This window comes from Heliconius melpomene, chromosome 19 (assembly GCF_056956725.1).
Source record: "Heliconius melpomene rosina isolate 202511_hmr_F chromosome 19, ASM5695672v1, whole genome shotgun sequence".
NCBI classification, from domain to species: Eukaryota; Metazoa; Arthropoda; class Insecta; order Lepidoptera; family Nymphalidae; genus Heliconius; species Heliconius melpomene.
Window position 1 is genome coordinate 4,689,247 of NC_140407.1, and position 19,372 is coordinate 4,708,618.

Consider the following 19,372-nt stretch of genomic DNA (forward strand, 5'->3'; position numbering starts at 1 on the left):
TGTGTGCGGGATACACCGTGAAGCTTAATAATAATAAATATATTTTTTTTTCAATTCTCGGCACAGTACAAAGCACGATCTTGTCTTTATAATGTACAGAAAGTAGATAAAGTAGTTTCTTAAGCGGCCTTACCTAATTACATGAGGGAAAAACATCGAGTTAAAAACCATTTTATTACAATACAAATATTGTATATACACATGCAGATATTTGAATGAGTGTGAAATTTTAAATTAACATTTATATTTTTCTAGAAACATATTTATACGCTTCATTTATATATAACAAAAGTTGCAACTTATTAACGACACTTCTTTGTTTACAGCTTGCTGGTTTACTTTTGTTTTTAATAAATGTTTTAATTATACTATTTAATGATATAATTCTGTATATTTCTCATTTTCAAATGTTGATAAATTTTAGTTTAGGATCAAAACCTTAACTAAAGTAACCGTAAACAAATAAAATTGATGAATAATTTTGTATGTAATTACCGAATTTAGAGTGTATGCAGAGATTGTTATACTTTTATTTATGCTTATAATAACATCATAATTCATCTGGACTGACTTTAAACAATGGATGAATGCATACAATGGTATAAATTTTAGCTTTTGTTGAATGTATTAAGAAGTTATCTTTTAATAGCTAGGATGGTCCGAAAATAATTTATTATAAAATAAAAAAATATTTATTAAAAGTCTCCTAATATAATCATGAAAGGAGCTGACTCTCTTGCCATCATCAGGTCAGCAATAACATCAGATAAGGACTACAAGAAAAAAGTACATGAATATTATAAGAACGTATATAAACCATAACTCTTAAATGTATAAGATTTAAGAGTTCACTATACTTCTCTGATCCTTATTATCCTTAACATCCTTATTAAATGGTAATGGGATCACCTATGAAACAAGTGCTTTCGAAGATTTTTTTTTGACTTACAATTGACAGAGTAACCCAAGGACATATTACATAAAAAAATATACAGTTGTCGAATATAGAACGACTTCCAAAAGTCGAGGAGGAACGAAAAGAAAAATATAATAAACAAATATATTATTTATAAATGTTTAATGAAAGTCTTTCAAATTCTATTCCTTTTTTAATTTATTATTAATCCTTTTATTTATACTGTTCACAAAAATCATCATCATTTTATTATAAGACTTTACGTTTCAACAAACAAACATTAATTATTTACACTAAACATGATATTATTTTTCAAAGCAGTTACTATTATACAGTATTAAAATTAAATTATAATAAAACCAAAATAAAATTAACATTTTTTTTAATAATTAAATAAACACATCACATACACACTGTTATACAAAATCACAGTAAATTATTATATTAATTACTACCAATTGAGATATACCCACATTCTTATAGAAGTTCTACACTCAAATTATTATAGGTTTCTAATTTTGCCTTAATGTGTGAGTAATAGTTATCAACCTTAATCCTTACAAAATCAAGCAACGCCTTTACCTTCTAAATGAACATTATTTATTTCAATATTTTCACCTAAAGCTATTTGTATTTCGCTAAAAGTTTTGCCCTTTGTTTCTGGCATGAAAATGGCTATTATTATAAACAATAATATACACATTACACAAAAGAACCAATAAGTAGATGCTGGTCCTAGAGCGGTAGTCATTATAGCGAAGTACTTAGTTGTGAAAAAAATTAATGCAGTCGAAGAAGTAATGCTGATAGATACTCCCAAAGCTCTGGAAGGACCCTCGAATAACTCAGATGTTACCACCCATAGTAATGAACCGATGCCTGTTAAATAAAAATTATATATAATTAAAATACAAAATATAAAAATATTAGAAAAATTTACACATTTGGTTGTAAAAAAAAACTCTTATATTTAAAAAAAACTGGTAATTGACCAGTTAAGACATATTCGTCCACCAGTTCCGGTGGAATTCTGGAACTCAACGCCTAGTTTGCCTCGTTACCAAAGCGAGGAAATTAAAATAATAATTGAATAATTTCCTGGAGTGGGAGTCGAATCCACAACCTGTGACGTTTAGAGTCGTACGCTTATGGCCCTATTATATAACATTCATTTATTATAATAACAACACAATAACCCTTATAACAACATATTATGTGTTATTTAATGTTGTATAATATAGAATAGAACTATTATACAAACGTTTATTTAAGTAACATTTTGTAACGCAATTGTTCTAATTTAACGAGTTACGTAATAGATATATGTGTACTTATAATTTTTCTTTATGAACATACCTACATAAACTATGCGGACAATGTATTTGAAGGTTGTATTTATCTTTACTATACTTTTATTACTTTTATTATACATTAAATTATAAGAATGACGTCAGTCACTTTTAAATTATAAAAAAATATTCTCACATACCACTCGAAGCAATATTTATATTGCATTACATATTTCTCTTTTTACCCGGTTTGTTTTACAGAATGTGGAGAACAGAATGCTATTATTAAATAGAGTATCTGAGGTTTTCATGGTACAGGGGAACAAGCGAGACCCTCTAATCGCGACGGTTGTGGGTTCGATTCCCACTCGGGGAAACGAATAATTTAATATTTACATTTCGTCACTCTGGTAACTTAACTCACAATGCTTCAAGAATTTGGTAAAAAGTGTTCTGTAAAAATTGGAGCGTCTTAATACGAGGTTCCCATTTGTCCTCTGTCTACCCTTGCTATGTGTGGGAGTTGAAGAAGAAGAAATACTTACCAACATTATAGCAGAAAATGACAAGAATCAAGGAAATAATGGGTAAATAATTCATTAAGCCATTTATTTCTTCTCCAGTATCAAAGGTTAACTCAAAAAATGTACCAAGCCCGATCTGAAATAGATTAAATTATTTTATAAATATTTAATAATTGAGTAATATAAACACCAAAAGCAATTAAATGATGATTTGTTCCACTTACACTCTAAAACTTGCGGAACGTATTTTATGAACGTTTAGTTTAGGTTCCTCGCTATAATTATTTCTAAGAGTAAAGTGGGGAGCGGAGTGTCTTCATGGCCTACGCCCAGTCTTCATGGCCTACGCCTCAGTCTATCCTGCTACATGCGAGATAAAGCGTGAAGCTGACAAAAAAATTACAAAAAAAATGAGTAAAGTGACCGTCTCATAAAATAATGTTTTTTTAAATATTTTTTCTTCATGCAGTTATTTTACGGTTTTTATAGCAAAATACTGTGTGCTAATTATAGAAAATTATGTTTTACATTCGCTTTAAGAAATATAATTACCAATCCAAGCAATATTCCAAATAGCGACGACAATAAAATGGTCCTCCTCCCAAAAGAATTCATGATTAATGTGGTAGAAAAACTGGCCAAAACTTGAATTATTCCTATAGTTACTGAAGCTATTTCTGGAGGCACATTAGTTTTAGTGGATTCCAAAATAGTTTGCAAGTAAAAATTGATAGCATTTGAACCAATTAACTGACTACCAGCGCCTAGTACGAAGCCCAAAGACACTGCTTTCAAGAATGTCTTATTTGTGAACAATGTGGACTTCTCCATTTTCTTCTCCGTTTTACCTTCCGTAATTTTGTACTCTTCTAATTCTTCTTTTGCACGTATTTGTGATCCTCGTATAGTTGTTAATACTTTTAAAGCTTCTTCGTGGCGGCCTGAAAATATATGAAATTTTCATTTAAGATTATGAAAACAAACAAAAACATTTAAATTCATCATTAAGTTTTAAACTTTTCTTCGGAGTAATATTTGTAGTACGATATGTTTATTTTTTTCTTAGGAATTTACTGCGCTATAAGAGTAGCTGTTCTTGCCTACCCCGTGTTACACCTTCAGTTTTAACCTTCCCCTTCAGTTTTGTTCTAAATTCCTCTTACATTTAGAATACATGGCTGTTCCCTTCAGAATTTTTTATATCGTACTCCAGAGTTATTAACAGAACTTAATGACGCAAGAACATACGTATATTTTTTATTATTGACTATTTGCCGCCCGCAGTTTCGTTTGCGTCAACTTTGTATATTACAATCTTCTTTCCATGTAACTTCTATTGAAATCGAAATGAATTCAACTAAAATTACCTTTTCACTCCATAAACAAAAAAATGATGTTTTACCTTTAGCATATATATGGAATGGTGTATCTGGTAATAGAAACAAGGGTATGCTTAGGACAGTGATAACACAAGTCAATATAATGTTATAGTTCTTATATGACATGAACGGACCGACAGATAGAGTAAATAGAACTCCCAAAGATGAAAATAACTGGAGGAAAGTCCCTAAAGCACCTCTGTGATCTTTCTGCAAAGAATAAAATAAATTAAATTTTAAAAACATAATATACATATCTGTAGAGCTTATGTACGCTTTTCAAATGTCCTCAGTGCTATAAATTATATGAGACTAAAGGCTTTAGCCAGATAAGCATGGGAAAGCTGCACTGGATTCTAATGAATTCCGAATTCCGAAATCCGGAAACACCAAACACACATATTTTTGTCAGTAATCCTCCGGTAAAGGATCTTTGGGTATATCAACCTTTAACGTTTAATTTTATTTTATCAGTATCAATTAAAGTTTTTTTTTAAATTCAATGTGGTTTATATGGCATCCTAGTAACCTCTGAAGAGTCCTAACTCAATGAAGTTAAGTAAGTTAAGTCTCAATAAGAATCTTGGATTGACACAATATGTACACATGTACATATATTCATTTTAAAAATCTTTAAAACTTTTCGATTTCATTAAACAAAAAACCAAGCCTCAATCAGTATAAAAAAGTATTAATATTCAATAGGGTCTATATAACCTTTTAAATATTAAAAAATATATATTCTTAGTAATACTCACAGTCGCCATTTCAGATGCATATATTGGTACCACAATTAACATTAGGCTGTCGACCACCACCATCACCGCTCTGCATAATATGAAAATCCACACTTCGTTGGCAAATATAAGGACTAACGCGCAGAGAATTTTGGGTATAGTTGCTAATAAGATAAATAGCTTTCTTCCAACTACGTCAATAAACACACCACCTATTACGTTAGCTGGAATAATTAAAAAAAAATAAAGATATGTAAAATTGAATCAAATCTTAATGCCCACTATTTATAGATACGAGTAGTTCTGCAAGAACCTCAGAACCTTCAGATCTAGGGTATTGTATACGTATACCTTTTGCATTTAAATAAATACAAATAAAGACATCCTTTAGACATTTAAAACAAATACGGTGCGGCGTTGAGTTATGAAACTCAACACGCAATGCCTTCAGAATTACTAGGTTTCCTCTGCCCACCTTGCTGTGTGCGGGATACAGCGTGAAGCCGACAAATACATAATTTGAAGAAATATTAGGTTTAATGGTAAACTCACTTAAAATTGATACTAAATAACCTCCAGATACCACCCAAGATCCTTCCTCATCTGTAAGCGGTCGTGACAAAGGGGTTTCATTAGGATTCCTTAATTTCACCAGCGATGGTGATGACCATGCAAGGCTCATGCCAGTTGTAAGAACCCCCAAATTAACTGTAATAAAGTTGGAAGGTTTTAATTGGTTTTCTATACATTACGCTAAGGTTACGCTACAAAATATATTATATCCTTCTAAATATCGATGTATTTACATATAAACAAACAAAACAAATTACATTTACAATTTTGCGCGGAATTTGATTTCCGCCATTCAGCAAGCAATGCCTCAAAAATTTCGACGGAAAGTGGAAAACGGAGTGTCTTAACACAAGGTGAATACAGCGTGAAGCTGAAAAAATTCAATTAAGTTAGAAAATACTATTATAATTATAGTTAATCCTGCTTTATTTAATTTTATAGATGGTTTCATCTAATCTTTATCTTTGTCATTTAATTTATATTTGTTTGCAGCTTAGTTACAATGTAGCTCCTTATAGTTTACTAGCGGACCCGGACGCGGCTACGCCTGCTTGAAATATAAGAATATAATTTCTATAGAAATATAATTTCAATCTAGATGAAATGCTAAAAGTGACTATTATATTTATTTTCATAAGGATGAATATCAAAATGACGCGGTAACGAACGCGGTCGCGTAGCGACGACGGTTGTTATTAACATGGCAGAATAAATTGCATGTCAAATTAGAAAGTATTTTAATTTATTAGTATATATGTGTAATGTAATGTTATATAGCCTATAGCACTTCGAAGAATGCAGCTTTCGTACAAAACAAAAACAAAGTAAATCGATCCAGTAGATCCAGAGATCTTAGCGTTCAAACAAACAAACTCTTCCGCTTTATTATATTATTAGTATAGATTAACTGTTACCTAAGAACAAGTTTTTATTATTTGTTAATAAAATAAACTAAAAAGTTAAAAATAAATTAACTCTAATAAAAAATATAACACTTAATGAATAATAAAAGCATGTTACATTTTTATAGCGAGAGGAAAGAAGGCTATAGCTATAGGCAATATTCTTAATTATACTATCAAAATGAATAGACATATAACACCTAAAATATTTATAATTAAGAACTCTGTCGGCATTATATTCCGACACGTAATACGCAAATAAAAAGCAAGGTCTTAATGGCGAAAAGAAAAAAAAAAATTTGTTAAATCTTTGTTAATGTGTAAAAAAATACTAAACTTCCATACTTTCCTATTAGTCACTGTACAACAGCTGTTTTAATAATAATTTTAGAATGCATAAATTATATGGTACGAATGCCTTTACATATATTTAATTATATTATTTATTTTGATTAAGACTTCAATTTCTCCCCAAGCTTTTATTGCTTTAATAATAAAAGAAAAATTATTATGTTTCGTTTGTAATTAACGTTAAAAGAAAACGTAATATATAAAATAAAATTACGAAAATAAGTTTAAGGCGGTTACCATTTAAAAAGTAATTCAAGATTAAATTATATTCTCCATTGTTCATCATTTTCCATTTATTTCCGAGATATACATCTTTAATGGCGAAACATCACCACAATTAATGGGAATCGAACCCACAAACTGTCGTGTTTACAATCCACGCGCCACGACTGGCCATATACAGGATGGAATTGTCAGCGCCACTTTAAATTAGACCACAGTTTTAACTACTCTATAAAAGCCTACTATAATTCGGAAAAAAATAATTCTCAAAAATGAGAAAGTTTTTTTTTTTTCAAACAATATAAATAATAAAATTATCATTTTAAAATAAAACGCCATTTGTAAAGTATAACATAGGCACGCACACACTTACCTGTCAAAGCGGCAACGTCGCATACGTATATGTGCGTGACACGAAATACAGGTATGGATAAAAATGGTGAAATGAAAAAAAATCCTACATCCAAACCGTTGAGGTACCTTGATTATTTTTTTTAATTTTGGGTTTAAAATATTTTCCCCTATATGCAGTTTCAGTAAAAGAAGCGCTGCCTCTTCCACCTGTATAAGCAATTATATAAAAAAATCTCCCGAATGGGGATCGAACCCTCAACCATCGTGTATAAACGGAGACTTTTTAACTACTGGTTAATTGATCATATTATTATTAATATACGAGTACGAGTAATGATAATGATACTTAGGTATAAAAAGAAGGTAAACAATCACCTTATACTGCGCTTGTAATTGAGTCTACACACGTGTAAATTCACAACTGCATTCTGCTTAATTCGTGTTTTTCTATATTAATAATAATTATAAGCCAAATAACATTTTTGTGCGTAAACAAATTTCATTGATTGTACAATAATAACTAATTTTAAAATAGTAGCTTCACGCTTTTTCCCGCGAACTAAAGAAGGCAGAATAAACCAAATTTTAAACATGTTTCTAAGTTAAAGCAAAAGATACGACCATTGATTGATTTCTGCATTGATTTTGGTGTGGGCCTACAGTTATGAAATTTGGCACCAATTGGGTCACGTATACATTCAATAAGTCACTTATTACTTACTTTAGAAATGTATAAAAATATAAACGTACGGGATTTGAACCCGCGCCTATGATAATTTTTAGTCATTATGAAAAAAATGGAAATTTGTAAAAATCTTCTACAAAGATGTTAAAAATAAATAGAAGTTGAAAAAAAGCGTATAGAATTTCGACGTAGCTTGATGAGAACGTATGGCTTAGTGGTCAGAGCGCTTGGATAGTCTCCGAGAGGCACGACTTGAAATCCTCTGTTTTTAATAAAAAGGACAAGTAACGTAGTAGTATGGAAATGTACTTGAAGTTCTTAATTTACAGGTTATAAAAAATTGCATTTACTAATAGTCCATTTTCTCATTAAAAAAAATCTTTAAAAGAAAGAATACAGTAGCAAAAGATAACATTATAATTATTATAAATTTTAAAAATTATAGCCACAACGATGACAAAGTTAAATTTTCCTTGTGTGTGAGAGAGAAAGAATCATTTACAGACAGATGTTGTTCCATATAATATGTGTATAGCAGGGTAGGCAGAGGAGAACCTATTAGTGTTAAGACTCTCCGTTTCCAACTTTCTGCCTAATTCTCGAGTCATTGAGTGTTGAGTGACGGAACTCAACGCTGCACTTTATCTTGTTACCAGAGCTATGAAATAAAAATAATAAATATTTAATTCCCCATACCGGGAATAAACCCGTAACCGTCCTGTCTATAGTCACACGCCTACTGTGCTACTGCCGTCTTCAATGGCATCTGACATTAATACAATATATGTATATCGACGATAGTATTGTATATTTTTTTAGTATATATTTTTATTTAGTTGTATATTTTTTTAACATATAGGAACCAAGTCATATAAATTTGTCATATAAATTTTACTTGCCTGTCAAAACCAACGCGTACATTCGTATCAATGGAGACAGAATTGATATCATTTTGATTAACTTCAATTTTCAATTTTACACTTAAAAAATGATTTTTTAAACTATTACATGCAGTATTAAAATCACAATTTATTTTATTTTTTTACAAATAAAAATATGTTTAATTATTTTATCTACATATTTATTTAATTTAATTAATTATATATACATTTTATTTTAACTAAAACAAATTGAAAGACCACACGATGTATACAGTTAAGCGCTTGCGAAAGAATGGAGTCTTTTGTCAAGTAACATACATTTCTTAGTTTGAAACTTTTATCGTATAAAGGAAACGTCAAATCTAATATAAATATGGAACAATGGTAATTATTATGGCGCTATAATAAAACCTTCTTTATCTTTAATCTAATTCTATACTTTATTAGTACTTTAAGGTAATTCTCACATATATATATAACTGTTTATTTACTTAAGTATTTAAAAATAGATAAAAAATATTTTGAAATAACATGTCACTCAAAATTAACGATTTTTACTTAATTGAAATATATTTTGAAAATATTTTTATGGAACTATTTTCTATTGTTTTTGTATATGTTTTTAGAAAAAATGACCCTCTGATGACGAATAGGAAATATGAATTTGTTTTTATATTTACTCTGATGAATTTAATGTTAAGAAATTCATTATTAAGTAATATATTCTAGAAATATAAATACTTTCTATAAATATATTGTATCTGAAAGTTTCTTTCTGCATACACTCAACACCGGTAAGTACCTACTATGAGGAAATACGAAAATTGGATGTTGATTACTTTGCCAATTATTAAGTAAATTAGGTGTATAACAGTATCTTACTATATAAACCTTACATATATATGTAAACTAGTATATTTCTTTCGTTAAAGTATTAAGTTTTTTTGTTTTTGGGTATAATATTAAAAAGACGTTGTCCATTGCTAGTCACTAGGCACAGTTTCAAATCCATGCCAGATAGACACGCGTAAAGCCTAAAAAAATATTAGTATACTTTCTTCAATAATCATCGTGACGCACAAGGGTGTGACTCTAACGCGACGGTTGTGGTTTCGATCCCCACTTGAGGAAGTGAAATATTTATTAACGTTTATATTTCCATTTCTTCGCTCTGGTGTCGAGACAAAGCGTGGCATTGAGTTCTGCTACTCAACACGCAATGCCTCCAGAATTCGGCAGAAAGTTGGAAAATTTGGAAACGGAGTGTCCTAACACTAGATTCCCTCGGTCTACCCTGTTATGTGCGGGATACAGTGTGAAGCTGACTTTTTTGATTTCATCTATACTATCTATACTAGTCTATCTATACTTAATATAATAAAGCGGAAGAGTTTGTTTGTTTGTTTGTTTGTTTGTTTGTTTGTTTGAACGCTAAGATCTCTGGATCTACTGGTCCGATTTTCATTGTTTTTGTTTTGTATGAAAGCTGCATTCTTCAGAAGTGCTATAGGCTATATAACATTACATTACACATATAAACTAATATATTTTAAAGTACATTCTAATTTGACATGCAATTTATTCTGCCATGTTAATAACAACCGTCGTCGCTACGCGACCGCTACCGCGACATTCATCCTTATGAAAATAAATATAATAGTCACTCTTAACATTTTATCTAGATTGAAATTATAGTTTGCTGTATAGCATTCTAATAAATAATTAAGGAGATGTCACTGATTCGAATTGACCTAACCTACGGGCGGCATAGTATGAGTATGACCGACGTGAACGGACAGATGACTTTGACGGTTTTATAAATTTTCATACATATTCGAACTATTGTAAATGTTTATGTAAATATTTGCTGTTTATGTAATGTTTATGTAATTATTTGCTGTTTATAATTAATTTAAGCTACACTTTGGTTCTCTTCTTATTTTATTTGATATTGCCCGCTAAAATTATCCTATTTAATATAGAAAAATGTTAAGTTATTTCATAGAGTCGACTACTATGTAGTCTACTCTAGTATGTACTGTGTAGATCTACGAGTATGTACGCACGCACGGAAATCTTTAGGTACTTTTTCTAATATTAAGAATACCTATCCTTTAGTTACTTTTAATCCTTTTGTTGGTTCATTTCAATAACTCAGATATTTTTTTCTAATAATGTGTATCTACTTATTATTCTTTTTGATTATTTAAGCTTATATTTTCTTACTAATTCTATTGAAAATTGAAAATAATTTCATGAATATATTTAATAAATATTCTTATAGTTGAAGCAGGCGTAGCCGCGTCCGGGTCCACTAGTACTTAATATAATAAAGCGGAAGAGTTTGTTTGTTTGTTTGTTTGTTTGTTTGTTTGTTTGTTTGTTTGTTTGTTTGAACGCTAAGATCTCTGGATCTACTGGTCCGATTTACTGTTTTTGTTTTGTATGAAAGCTGCATTCTTCATAAGTGCTATAGGCTATATAATATTACATTACACATATGTACTAATAAATTAAAATACTTTCTAATTTGTCATGCAATTTATTCTGCCATGGTAATAACAACCGTCGTTGCTAAGCAACGGTTTCCAAAGTTTCTTTGTTGTTTTAAGAAAACGTCACTTAAAATGAACTTATATTTTGATATTCATCCTTATAAAAATAAATACATTATGTAATATTTAATAAATATTTCTATAGTTCAAGCAGGCGTAGCCGCGTCCGGGTCCACTAGTTATAGTATAAAGGCTGATTTTTATATATGTTGCTTGGGAGTTGTCAGACCGTTTTATTGGACCATTGGACCGTATTTATAGCTAGATCCATTGAAATTCTATTCTATAGTATAATATATTAAAGAAGATGCGAGTGAGATAGTGACTGTAGTGACTAGATAGTGGCTTATTTCGGTCTTTTCCTTCTCAATTTATATTCTATTTCATTCTATATTTATACATTTGGGCAGTATTTAAAGAAGAACGATTAAAATACGCGTTACTTGGTACACTTATTACAATAAGAAGGATTGATTATTAATCTTTTTGATTAATGTGAAGAATATTGGTCGATGAGCACAAAAAACAAATTACAAATTTGCTCATATGATTTTCGAAGGCGCTTTACGTAAAGACTTTGTAATATAAATAAACTAACTTCTTTGAAATTTCTTTTTTAGAAATATAATAGGAATGAACCGACTTCAAAAAAGGATAAAGTTCTATGTTCAACATCCACCGTATTTAATAATATAAAACTACTGATAACGTATCAGTAAGTTCACTAGTAAGTTCGGTTTAATCTTTATAGAGAGAGGGGAGATGATGAGATCTCTAAAGGCATAGATAAAATTGAATAACTGACTAATTAAACTAGTTGTTAATTAATCTAGCATTATCTAGTGAATGTTTGACAAATTATGGATGAAATATTAATAAAAATGAATTTTATTTTTCCTACTTTCTTTCAAAAAGAACATTGCAGCTATCTTGAAAAATTTCCTCTGCTGCTTTCCTCATTAATCTTATTGTTTACAGTCTCAGTGAATCCCTTCCTATATTATTAGGATTTTTGAATTGTATTTGTGAGTGTGACAGCACTCTTCGTTTTTATGGCCTGCTTTATCCGACTTGTCATTTCAAGTAAAATACTTTGGAATCATATATACATTTTCTCTGGAAAATCATTTTCTCATAATATCTGTCTATCTGTTCCACAACGCCAAATAAGTTTAGTTTTTTTGTGAGGAGCATACAAAAAAATAGAAACTAACTTGGCGTTACAATGTAAAATAAAGACGAGTTCATATGATGTGAAATGCATGAAAGGCATGAAAAATCGACATGAATATTTAAATTTTGTCTGTTGTTTATCAGCTGTCTAAATATGTATTTTATATTAATATACCAATATAAAACAATATATGTAATATTAAGTATTAAGATAAGGAACTGTTGTCATCTGTAGGTCGTGTCATCGTCCTGAGGATTTCCTCAGATAATATGTCTCTGGTCTCTGGTTGCTCCCATTTTGCTTTTTTTCTTAAAGCCAATCTAGCCGAAGACGAGTCACAGACCGTTTAATTTTTTTATCATAGACTAATATATATAGCAATATCAGTAGGTTTCATCCAATAAGCTGGCACTCATTCTATTCAAATTCCATTCCCATAGTCTTTTTTACCTTCACGCGTTATCCCTAGGGGGTAAGTCAGACCGAATTGGGTTCTATGTAAAATATGTCGAATGGTTGCATGAAACTTGTGCAATCCACTAAATAATACTTTATTGCACTAAAAACATAGAAAAAATATATAATTCATAAAAAAAATAATAATATTTACACTAGATTGAGATCCCATTATCAATATTATATTATCAAATTAAATATTTTAAATCATTTTATTAAAATTACATAATATTATGCTTATGTTTTAATAGGTCTCAACATCTATATAATTTATTTTGAATATGAAAACTTTGTATAAGGAAAGAAACTTCACATCGAAAATAGAATCGATAATTATTGAAGGTACCGTCAATCCATACAGGTAATTTCAATACCAATGTTAAAATAAGACCTATATTTTCAAGAAATATATTAGCTGTATTCAAAAAATACTGGTATTAAAAGTTTTGCCTTTATTTATTTTTTTTCTAATACAGAGTTTGAACTAATCATATACTGAAATTTTTTCTCTTTAAATTTATTCCTCTTTATCGCCTAAAGCCACTTGAATTTCGCTAAAACTTTTTCCTTTAGTTTCAGGTAAGAAAATTGCTATTATAGCAAAGAGAACAACACAAACACAACAAAATGTCCAATAAGTATAGGCTGGTCCCACCGCCTGTATCATTAATGCGAAATATTTGCTGGAAAAGAAAACTGTTACAGTTGCTGAAGTGATGCTAATAGTGCATCCGACCGCTCTTGCTGGACCCTCGAATAATTCTGAAGCAACTACCCATAGAAGAGATCCAATACCTGTAAAAATAATAATAATAATACTAAATATTATGAAAATTATGAATATAAATAAAATAATTCATATTTATAATTATAAGTTGTAATGAAACCCATAAAAGCATTATGTACTTCACTCAATATCTCACTCATACTAATAATATTAAAACTCTTCCCTCTTCTTGCACCGCCCAATGTTCGAGACATTGTGCATAGAATGGAGGAACTCAACGTCGTGCATTGTCATGTTATCAGAGAAAGGTATTAAAAACAATTTATTCCTTCACTAAAATATTTTTAAAATTAAATATTATGGAAACTTACCGACAGAGTAATTCATTATGGTGATGACCACCGATGTAATTGGTAGGTAGTTCATTATACCGGTCACTACATTACCGTTGAGTTCAGATACCTTGAAAAATATTCCGAGACTCATCTAAAAAAGACAATTATTTACAAAAAAATATATTATATTTCAATTAACTTTAATTTATTATAAACTTATTCATTTTTTCAGCCTCGTGCTGTATCCCGTACACAGCAGCGTAGAAAGATTGAACTTAGTGTTAAGACATTGCGTTACCCACAAAAAAATTTCAAGACATTGCGTAGTGAGGGTCGGACCTCATTGTCACACTTTCACAGCGAAGAAAATAGAAATATTCAATAATTAATTTCCTCAAGTAGGAATCAAATTCACAACCTGTCGTACATACGCCCCTTCGCCACAACTGGCCTCCACTTATTTAATCATAATTTTTATGTCCTCGCTCTTATAAGAACAAGACAAAGCATAGTATTATTAATTAGTTAACGCTAAACAAAGAGACCCATTGTACTTTATCAAATTAGAAATATAAGCATAATTACTGGTCAAAACTCCAAATGATCATATAGTAAAAAATAAAGTGATTTATCACTAAAATTCTCTCCTCAAATAAAAATAAATAAACTTACCATACCAATAAATATACCAACGAGAGTGGAAAGCAAAATGATTCTCCGTCCAAACCTATATGTAATAAAAGTCGTACAAAAACTTCCCACTACTTGAATAACTCCAAAAGTAACTGATGCTATTTCAGGTGGAACACTCGTATTGGCAGCTTCCATTATAGTTTGTAAGTAAAACATAACTGCATTTATACCGATTAACTGACTGCCAACCCCAATAGATACTCCCAAAGCTAATGCTTTTAAAAAGGTTTTGTTTCTAAATAAGGCTATTTTGTCAATTTTCTCCTTTTTGTTCTTTGAAATCTTGTATTCTTCTATCTCTTCTCTTGCTATGATCTCGGAATTACGTAATTTTATCAGCACTTTTAAGGCTTCGTCTTCGCGTCCTGGAATCGTTTAACCTAAGTTGTTAACAGTTGTTATATCTGACCTCATATATTATAATTATAATTTGGTGTTAATACCTCTGGAATACAGATAAAACGGTGTTTCCGGTAAACCCAGCAATGGCAGGTATAACAAAAATAATGCACCCGCAAATACTATGCTAAAAGTCTTATACGACAGGAACGGGCCTACAGACAACGTGAAAAGTATTCCTTGCGCTGAGAACAACTGCAGAAACGTGCCTAGAGACCCTCTATGTTCTTTCTGGAAAATAAAATTATTAAAATCTTTATTATTATATGGGAAATGAAATATTCAATATTTTCATTGTTGGATCTGGAAACGAGACAAAGAGCAGCGTTGAATTCAGCCACCCGACACGCAATGCCTCCAAAATTCGGAGGAAAGCGGGAAACGAAGTGTATTGTGAAACGTAAACGTAAGTGAAACTAGATTCCCAGGTTTCTCATGCCTAACCAACTATGTACGAAATAAAAAAAATAATAAAACAAACACAATGTCCAATTTTAGTTGTTCTTATTGTAACTCGGGTACCAATATGCAATTTTACTCTTTATAAGTATGAACTTTAGACTCTCCTTTTACAAAATATAAATAGCGTATAATATGATTAACAGTTTTAAAGTATTGTTCTACACTGAAAATATAAAAATGTTATAGAAAACAGTTAAAAAAATCGACGTAGCGTTACTCGAACTCGCATCTTTTGGAAGTGAATTCTATTTCCATGTCTCAGGATATCGTATATAGTCATAGCACTAGGTATATAAAAAAAAATCTTATAGGTACCATACTTACACAAGCTATCTCAGAAGCATATATCGGAATCGCAACAAACATGAAACAATCGACTGCTATCATAAGTGTTCGACAGGTAATAAAAATCCACACTTTATTAGCGAAAATCAAAGTAATCGCCGTACAAAGTTTTGGTATCGATATTAATATGATAGAATTCTTTCTGCCCATTTTATCTAGGAATATTCCACCTGTGATGCTACCTGAAAATGTTTTAATTTAAAATATATAATCAATAATTCAAAATTTAAAATTTTAATATTTTTAAATTCAGTCTTAGCTTTAATTTTTAAAAGGTTTAATGTTACTATTTTTAGGATTTAACCACAAATTTTAAGTTTTTAGATTTTTTCCTGAACTAATACTACCTGTAGAGATTAGCTGCCAAATTTCTTAATTCTAGGTTACACATATGGATATGAATACTATGCGGGATAAAGCTATGGAAAGAGTAGGTTATTAAATAGTTTTGTATTTCCCTTTTTAGTTATACTAATTTCCTTAATTTCGAACAAATTATCGCAGATAAGCGATATGAGCGCCTTAGTGCTAAATGTTACTGAAACTGAAACGATAATATAAACTTACTAAACATAGATACCAAATAACCCACGGAGATGAGCCATGATTCTTCCTCCACTGTGATCGGTCTTTCCAGAGGTGTCTTAATTGGATCTCTCAACTTGACTAATGTTGGCGATGGCCATCCGATGCTCATTCCAGTTGCCAAAATGGCAAAATTAGCTAGAAAAATCAACAAAACACACTTTAGAACTTTAGAAGAATCGCGTATTTTTTTTTAATTATATGGAGAGAGCGGGGCTGATCCTTACACTTATTATTTGTAGCATGTAGGGGAAATCCCCTAAAACCGGATGGCACCTAATACCGGATAGTCGAATATTTCGGCAACTAAGAAAGAGTGGGAGAATCAACAATCGATATCCACAGCGCTATAGCTGCGTTCTACTTTTAGTTTCAATATATTAATACGGAATTCTGTAGAGCAGAAGATTTCTATCATTGATCTCTCTTGTATCAGATCACCTTTTTTGGTAATTTTCAAAATCTAATAAAATTACAATGTCAACTCTATCTCCTATAGTGTTTCGGGGGTCTCAATTAGAGTTCCGCAACTCGGTCAAAACATTTAGCCCCAATTTAGTTATCTAAAAATTATTTTGAGAAAAAGATAAAAGAAGAGAAGGAATCTTTCCCTTTCTTGATTATGCTGATATATGCTATTGGGACCTCAAAGGGGGCCTCAAATTTTCACTAACAAGTCTGCAAAGTATTACTATTCGATTTATGTTCTTATTTTTATAAAAAATGATCACATTACAGAGCTTAGAATCAGTGGCGTAGCTAGGGTATTTGCTGCCCGGTGCGGCTCGGGGGACATGATGCCCCTTTCCTGTTGATGACTTCTAAAAAAAAAACGAAATCATCGACGTTGAGTTCTAAAAAACAAAGTGATCGTCAATGTTTACTTCTAAAAAAACGAAGCGATCGTCAATATTGACTTCTAAAAAAAAAAATAACGAAATCATCGACGTTGAGTTCTAAAAAACAAAGTGATCGTCGACTTTGATGCCCCTTTTATTTTGATGCCCGGTGCGGCTTAAAGGACTTGATACCCTTTAAAATGGTATAAAGTCTAAAAAACAAAGAAAAAACACACTAATCGTCGACTTTGATGCCCTTTTCCTGTTGATGCCCGGTGCGACCGCACCGCTCGCACCCCCCTAGCTACGCCACTGCTTAGAATCAAACTTACGTCTCTTAAATAAAGCGAGAAATGTGTAAAAATTTTAATTATGAAAGAAAATGAAAGAAAAAAAAATCACTTACCCGTAACAACAAGTGCATATTGTCGCACCACTGGCGATAGAACTAATTTCATTTTCATTATTACTTTACACCTTTTCACCAAAAAACAACATTAATTTCAAACTTTTTCTTATTTTATAGTAGTATTTAACATCTACAAATACAAATGTATAAAAAAATATTTTATTTAAGCATGCTACCTATCGCTTCGAAATGTCGAAATGATCTAAGCTTGTTAGACTCACCTGTTATTAATAAAAAGTTAACAGTAATCCACACAATATTTGAAATAATTAAATGTAGATATTTAGTGATCTTACCGACTTTGTGCATATTTTTTTGAAGAATCTTAACAATAAACTTATTTTGATAGTGTTTTTATTATATTAAGTAAACGTTAATTAGAGCAGATTTAAAATTATGTATATTATAGATTTTTCAATTCCATGAAATTAAAATTAACAATGATAAATTAGAGGCACGCAGATAAATTATTTCATTATATATTTTATAATCACACGAATAAAACCCTGAGAAAAAATATAATCACTTTTTTGTGCCTCGCAGTCGGGTAAATATCGTGTTTTCAGTTCTTTTTATGAGTTTTCTTTCATTGAAGGCATTTCTTAGTGTAAAGTACAATTTTTAATATTTCTCTAAGAAAGAATCGAATCTACTACTATCACGTTTATATACCTAACAATAGTACCTATAATTAAATTTAAGTCTTTTGAAAATATTCAAATGAAGTTTTTTCGTATCAAAAGCGAGCTACAGACTAATATTTTATTTTATCAGCTGAATAATACAGCATTTACATTTACATATTAAGTGAAATTTGTCAAAAAATATTTTTTTGCATATGCGTAAAATAAATAACTACTAAATTTTTACACACTAACTAAAAGATATAGGTGTTATATTAAGTATGGCGTGCATTTGTGTATCTGTAAGTCTGCCTGTGGCATCGTAGCTCCCAAACAGATTTTATTATTATTTTTTTATTTGAAAGGTAACTTATTCGAGAGTGTTTTTAGCCACAATTCAAGAAAATATGTTAAGCCGTTTGAAGATTATCAGGTACGGAACCCTCGGTGAGCGAATTCGACTCCAACTTCACCAGTTTTTTAGTAACCGTTAGGCTTAAAATAAATTAAATAATTAATTATTTAAAAAAGAACAGTTGATCAATGGTCATTTGAATGCATTATTATTGAAGATTTATAGATTGTAAAGTTGCTTCATTATCTTTTTATTGAAATGGTCTTTGAACTCATTTAATTTCTATTTTTAATAAAAACATTATTTATGCTTCAAAATTTGGAGAGTTCGTTCACTCGACGCTTATAGTAATATAATTAATCGCTAAAAGCTAATGAACTACAAAATAGATGTGCAAAAGAATATATTTTAATTAATTGTTATTTAACTGCAGATCACTAAATTAAATACTTTTATTGAAAGAGGTAGCTAGTTCAAATCCAGCCAATAGTATTTTTAGCCAAAAGAATATAGAGTCGAGACACTCCGCTTTTAGCTTGAATCTAGGCTAGTGTCTTGGTATACTTAGTTCAAAGCCACTCTTAAAACCAATATCCATGTAA

General features: G+C 30.3%; 2 protein-coding genes across 2 annotated transcripts; both read right to left on the bottom strand.

The window, feature by feature from the left end:
- Nucleotides 1-1,177: 1,177 nt before the first annotated feature.
- LOC146528437 (facilitated trehalose transporter Tret1-like) lies at nt 1,178-9,085 on the bottom strand. The gene is made up of 7 exons (XM_085203229.1): nt 8,832-9,085; nt 5,398-5,553; nt 4,867-5,069; nt 4,132-4,318; nt 3,282-3,670; nt 2,751-2,865; nt 1,178-1,795 (listed from the first exon to the last, which is right to left on the bottom strand). The coding sequence occupies exons 1-7, from the start codon at nt 8,881-8,883 to the stop codon at nt 1,482-1,484; spliced, it is 1,416 nt and encodes a 471-aa protein (XP_085059355.1). The 5' UTR covers nt 8,884-9,085; the 3' UTR covers nt 1,178-1,481.
- Nucleotides 9,086-13,343: 4,258 nt separating this feature from the next.
- On the bottom strand, nt 13,344-17,954 carry LOC146528438 (facilitated trehalose transporter Tret1-like). Its single transcript, XM_085203545.1, has 7 exons — nt 17,790-17,954; nt 16,527-16,682; nt 15,939-16,141; nt 15,197-15,383; nt 14,733-15,118; nt 14,097-14,211; nt 13,344-13,793 (listed from the first exon to the last, which is right to left on the bottom strand). The coding sequence occupies exons 1-7, from the start codon at nt 17,845-17,847 to the stop codon at nt 13,516-13,518; spliced, it is 1,383 nt and encodes a 460-aa protein (XP_085059671.1). The 5' UTR covers nt 17,848-17,954; the 3' UTR covers nt 13,344-13,515.
- Nucleotides 17,955-19,372: the final 1,418 nt, after the last annotated feature.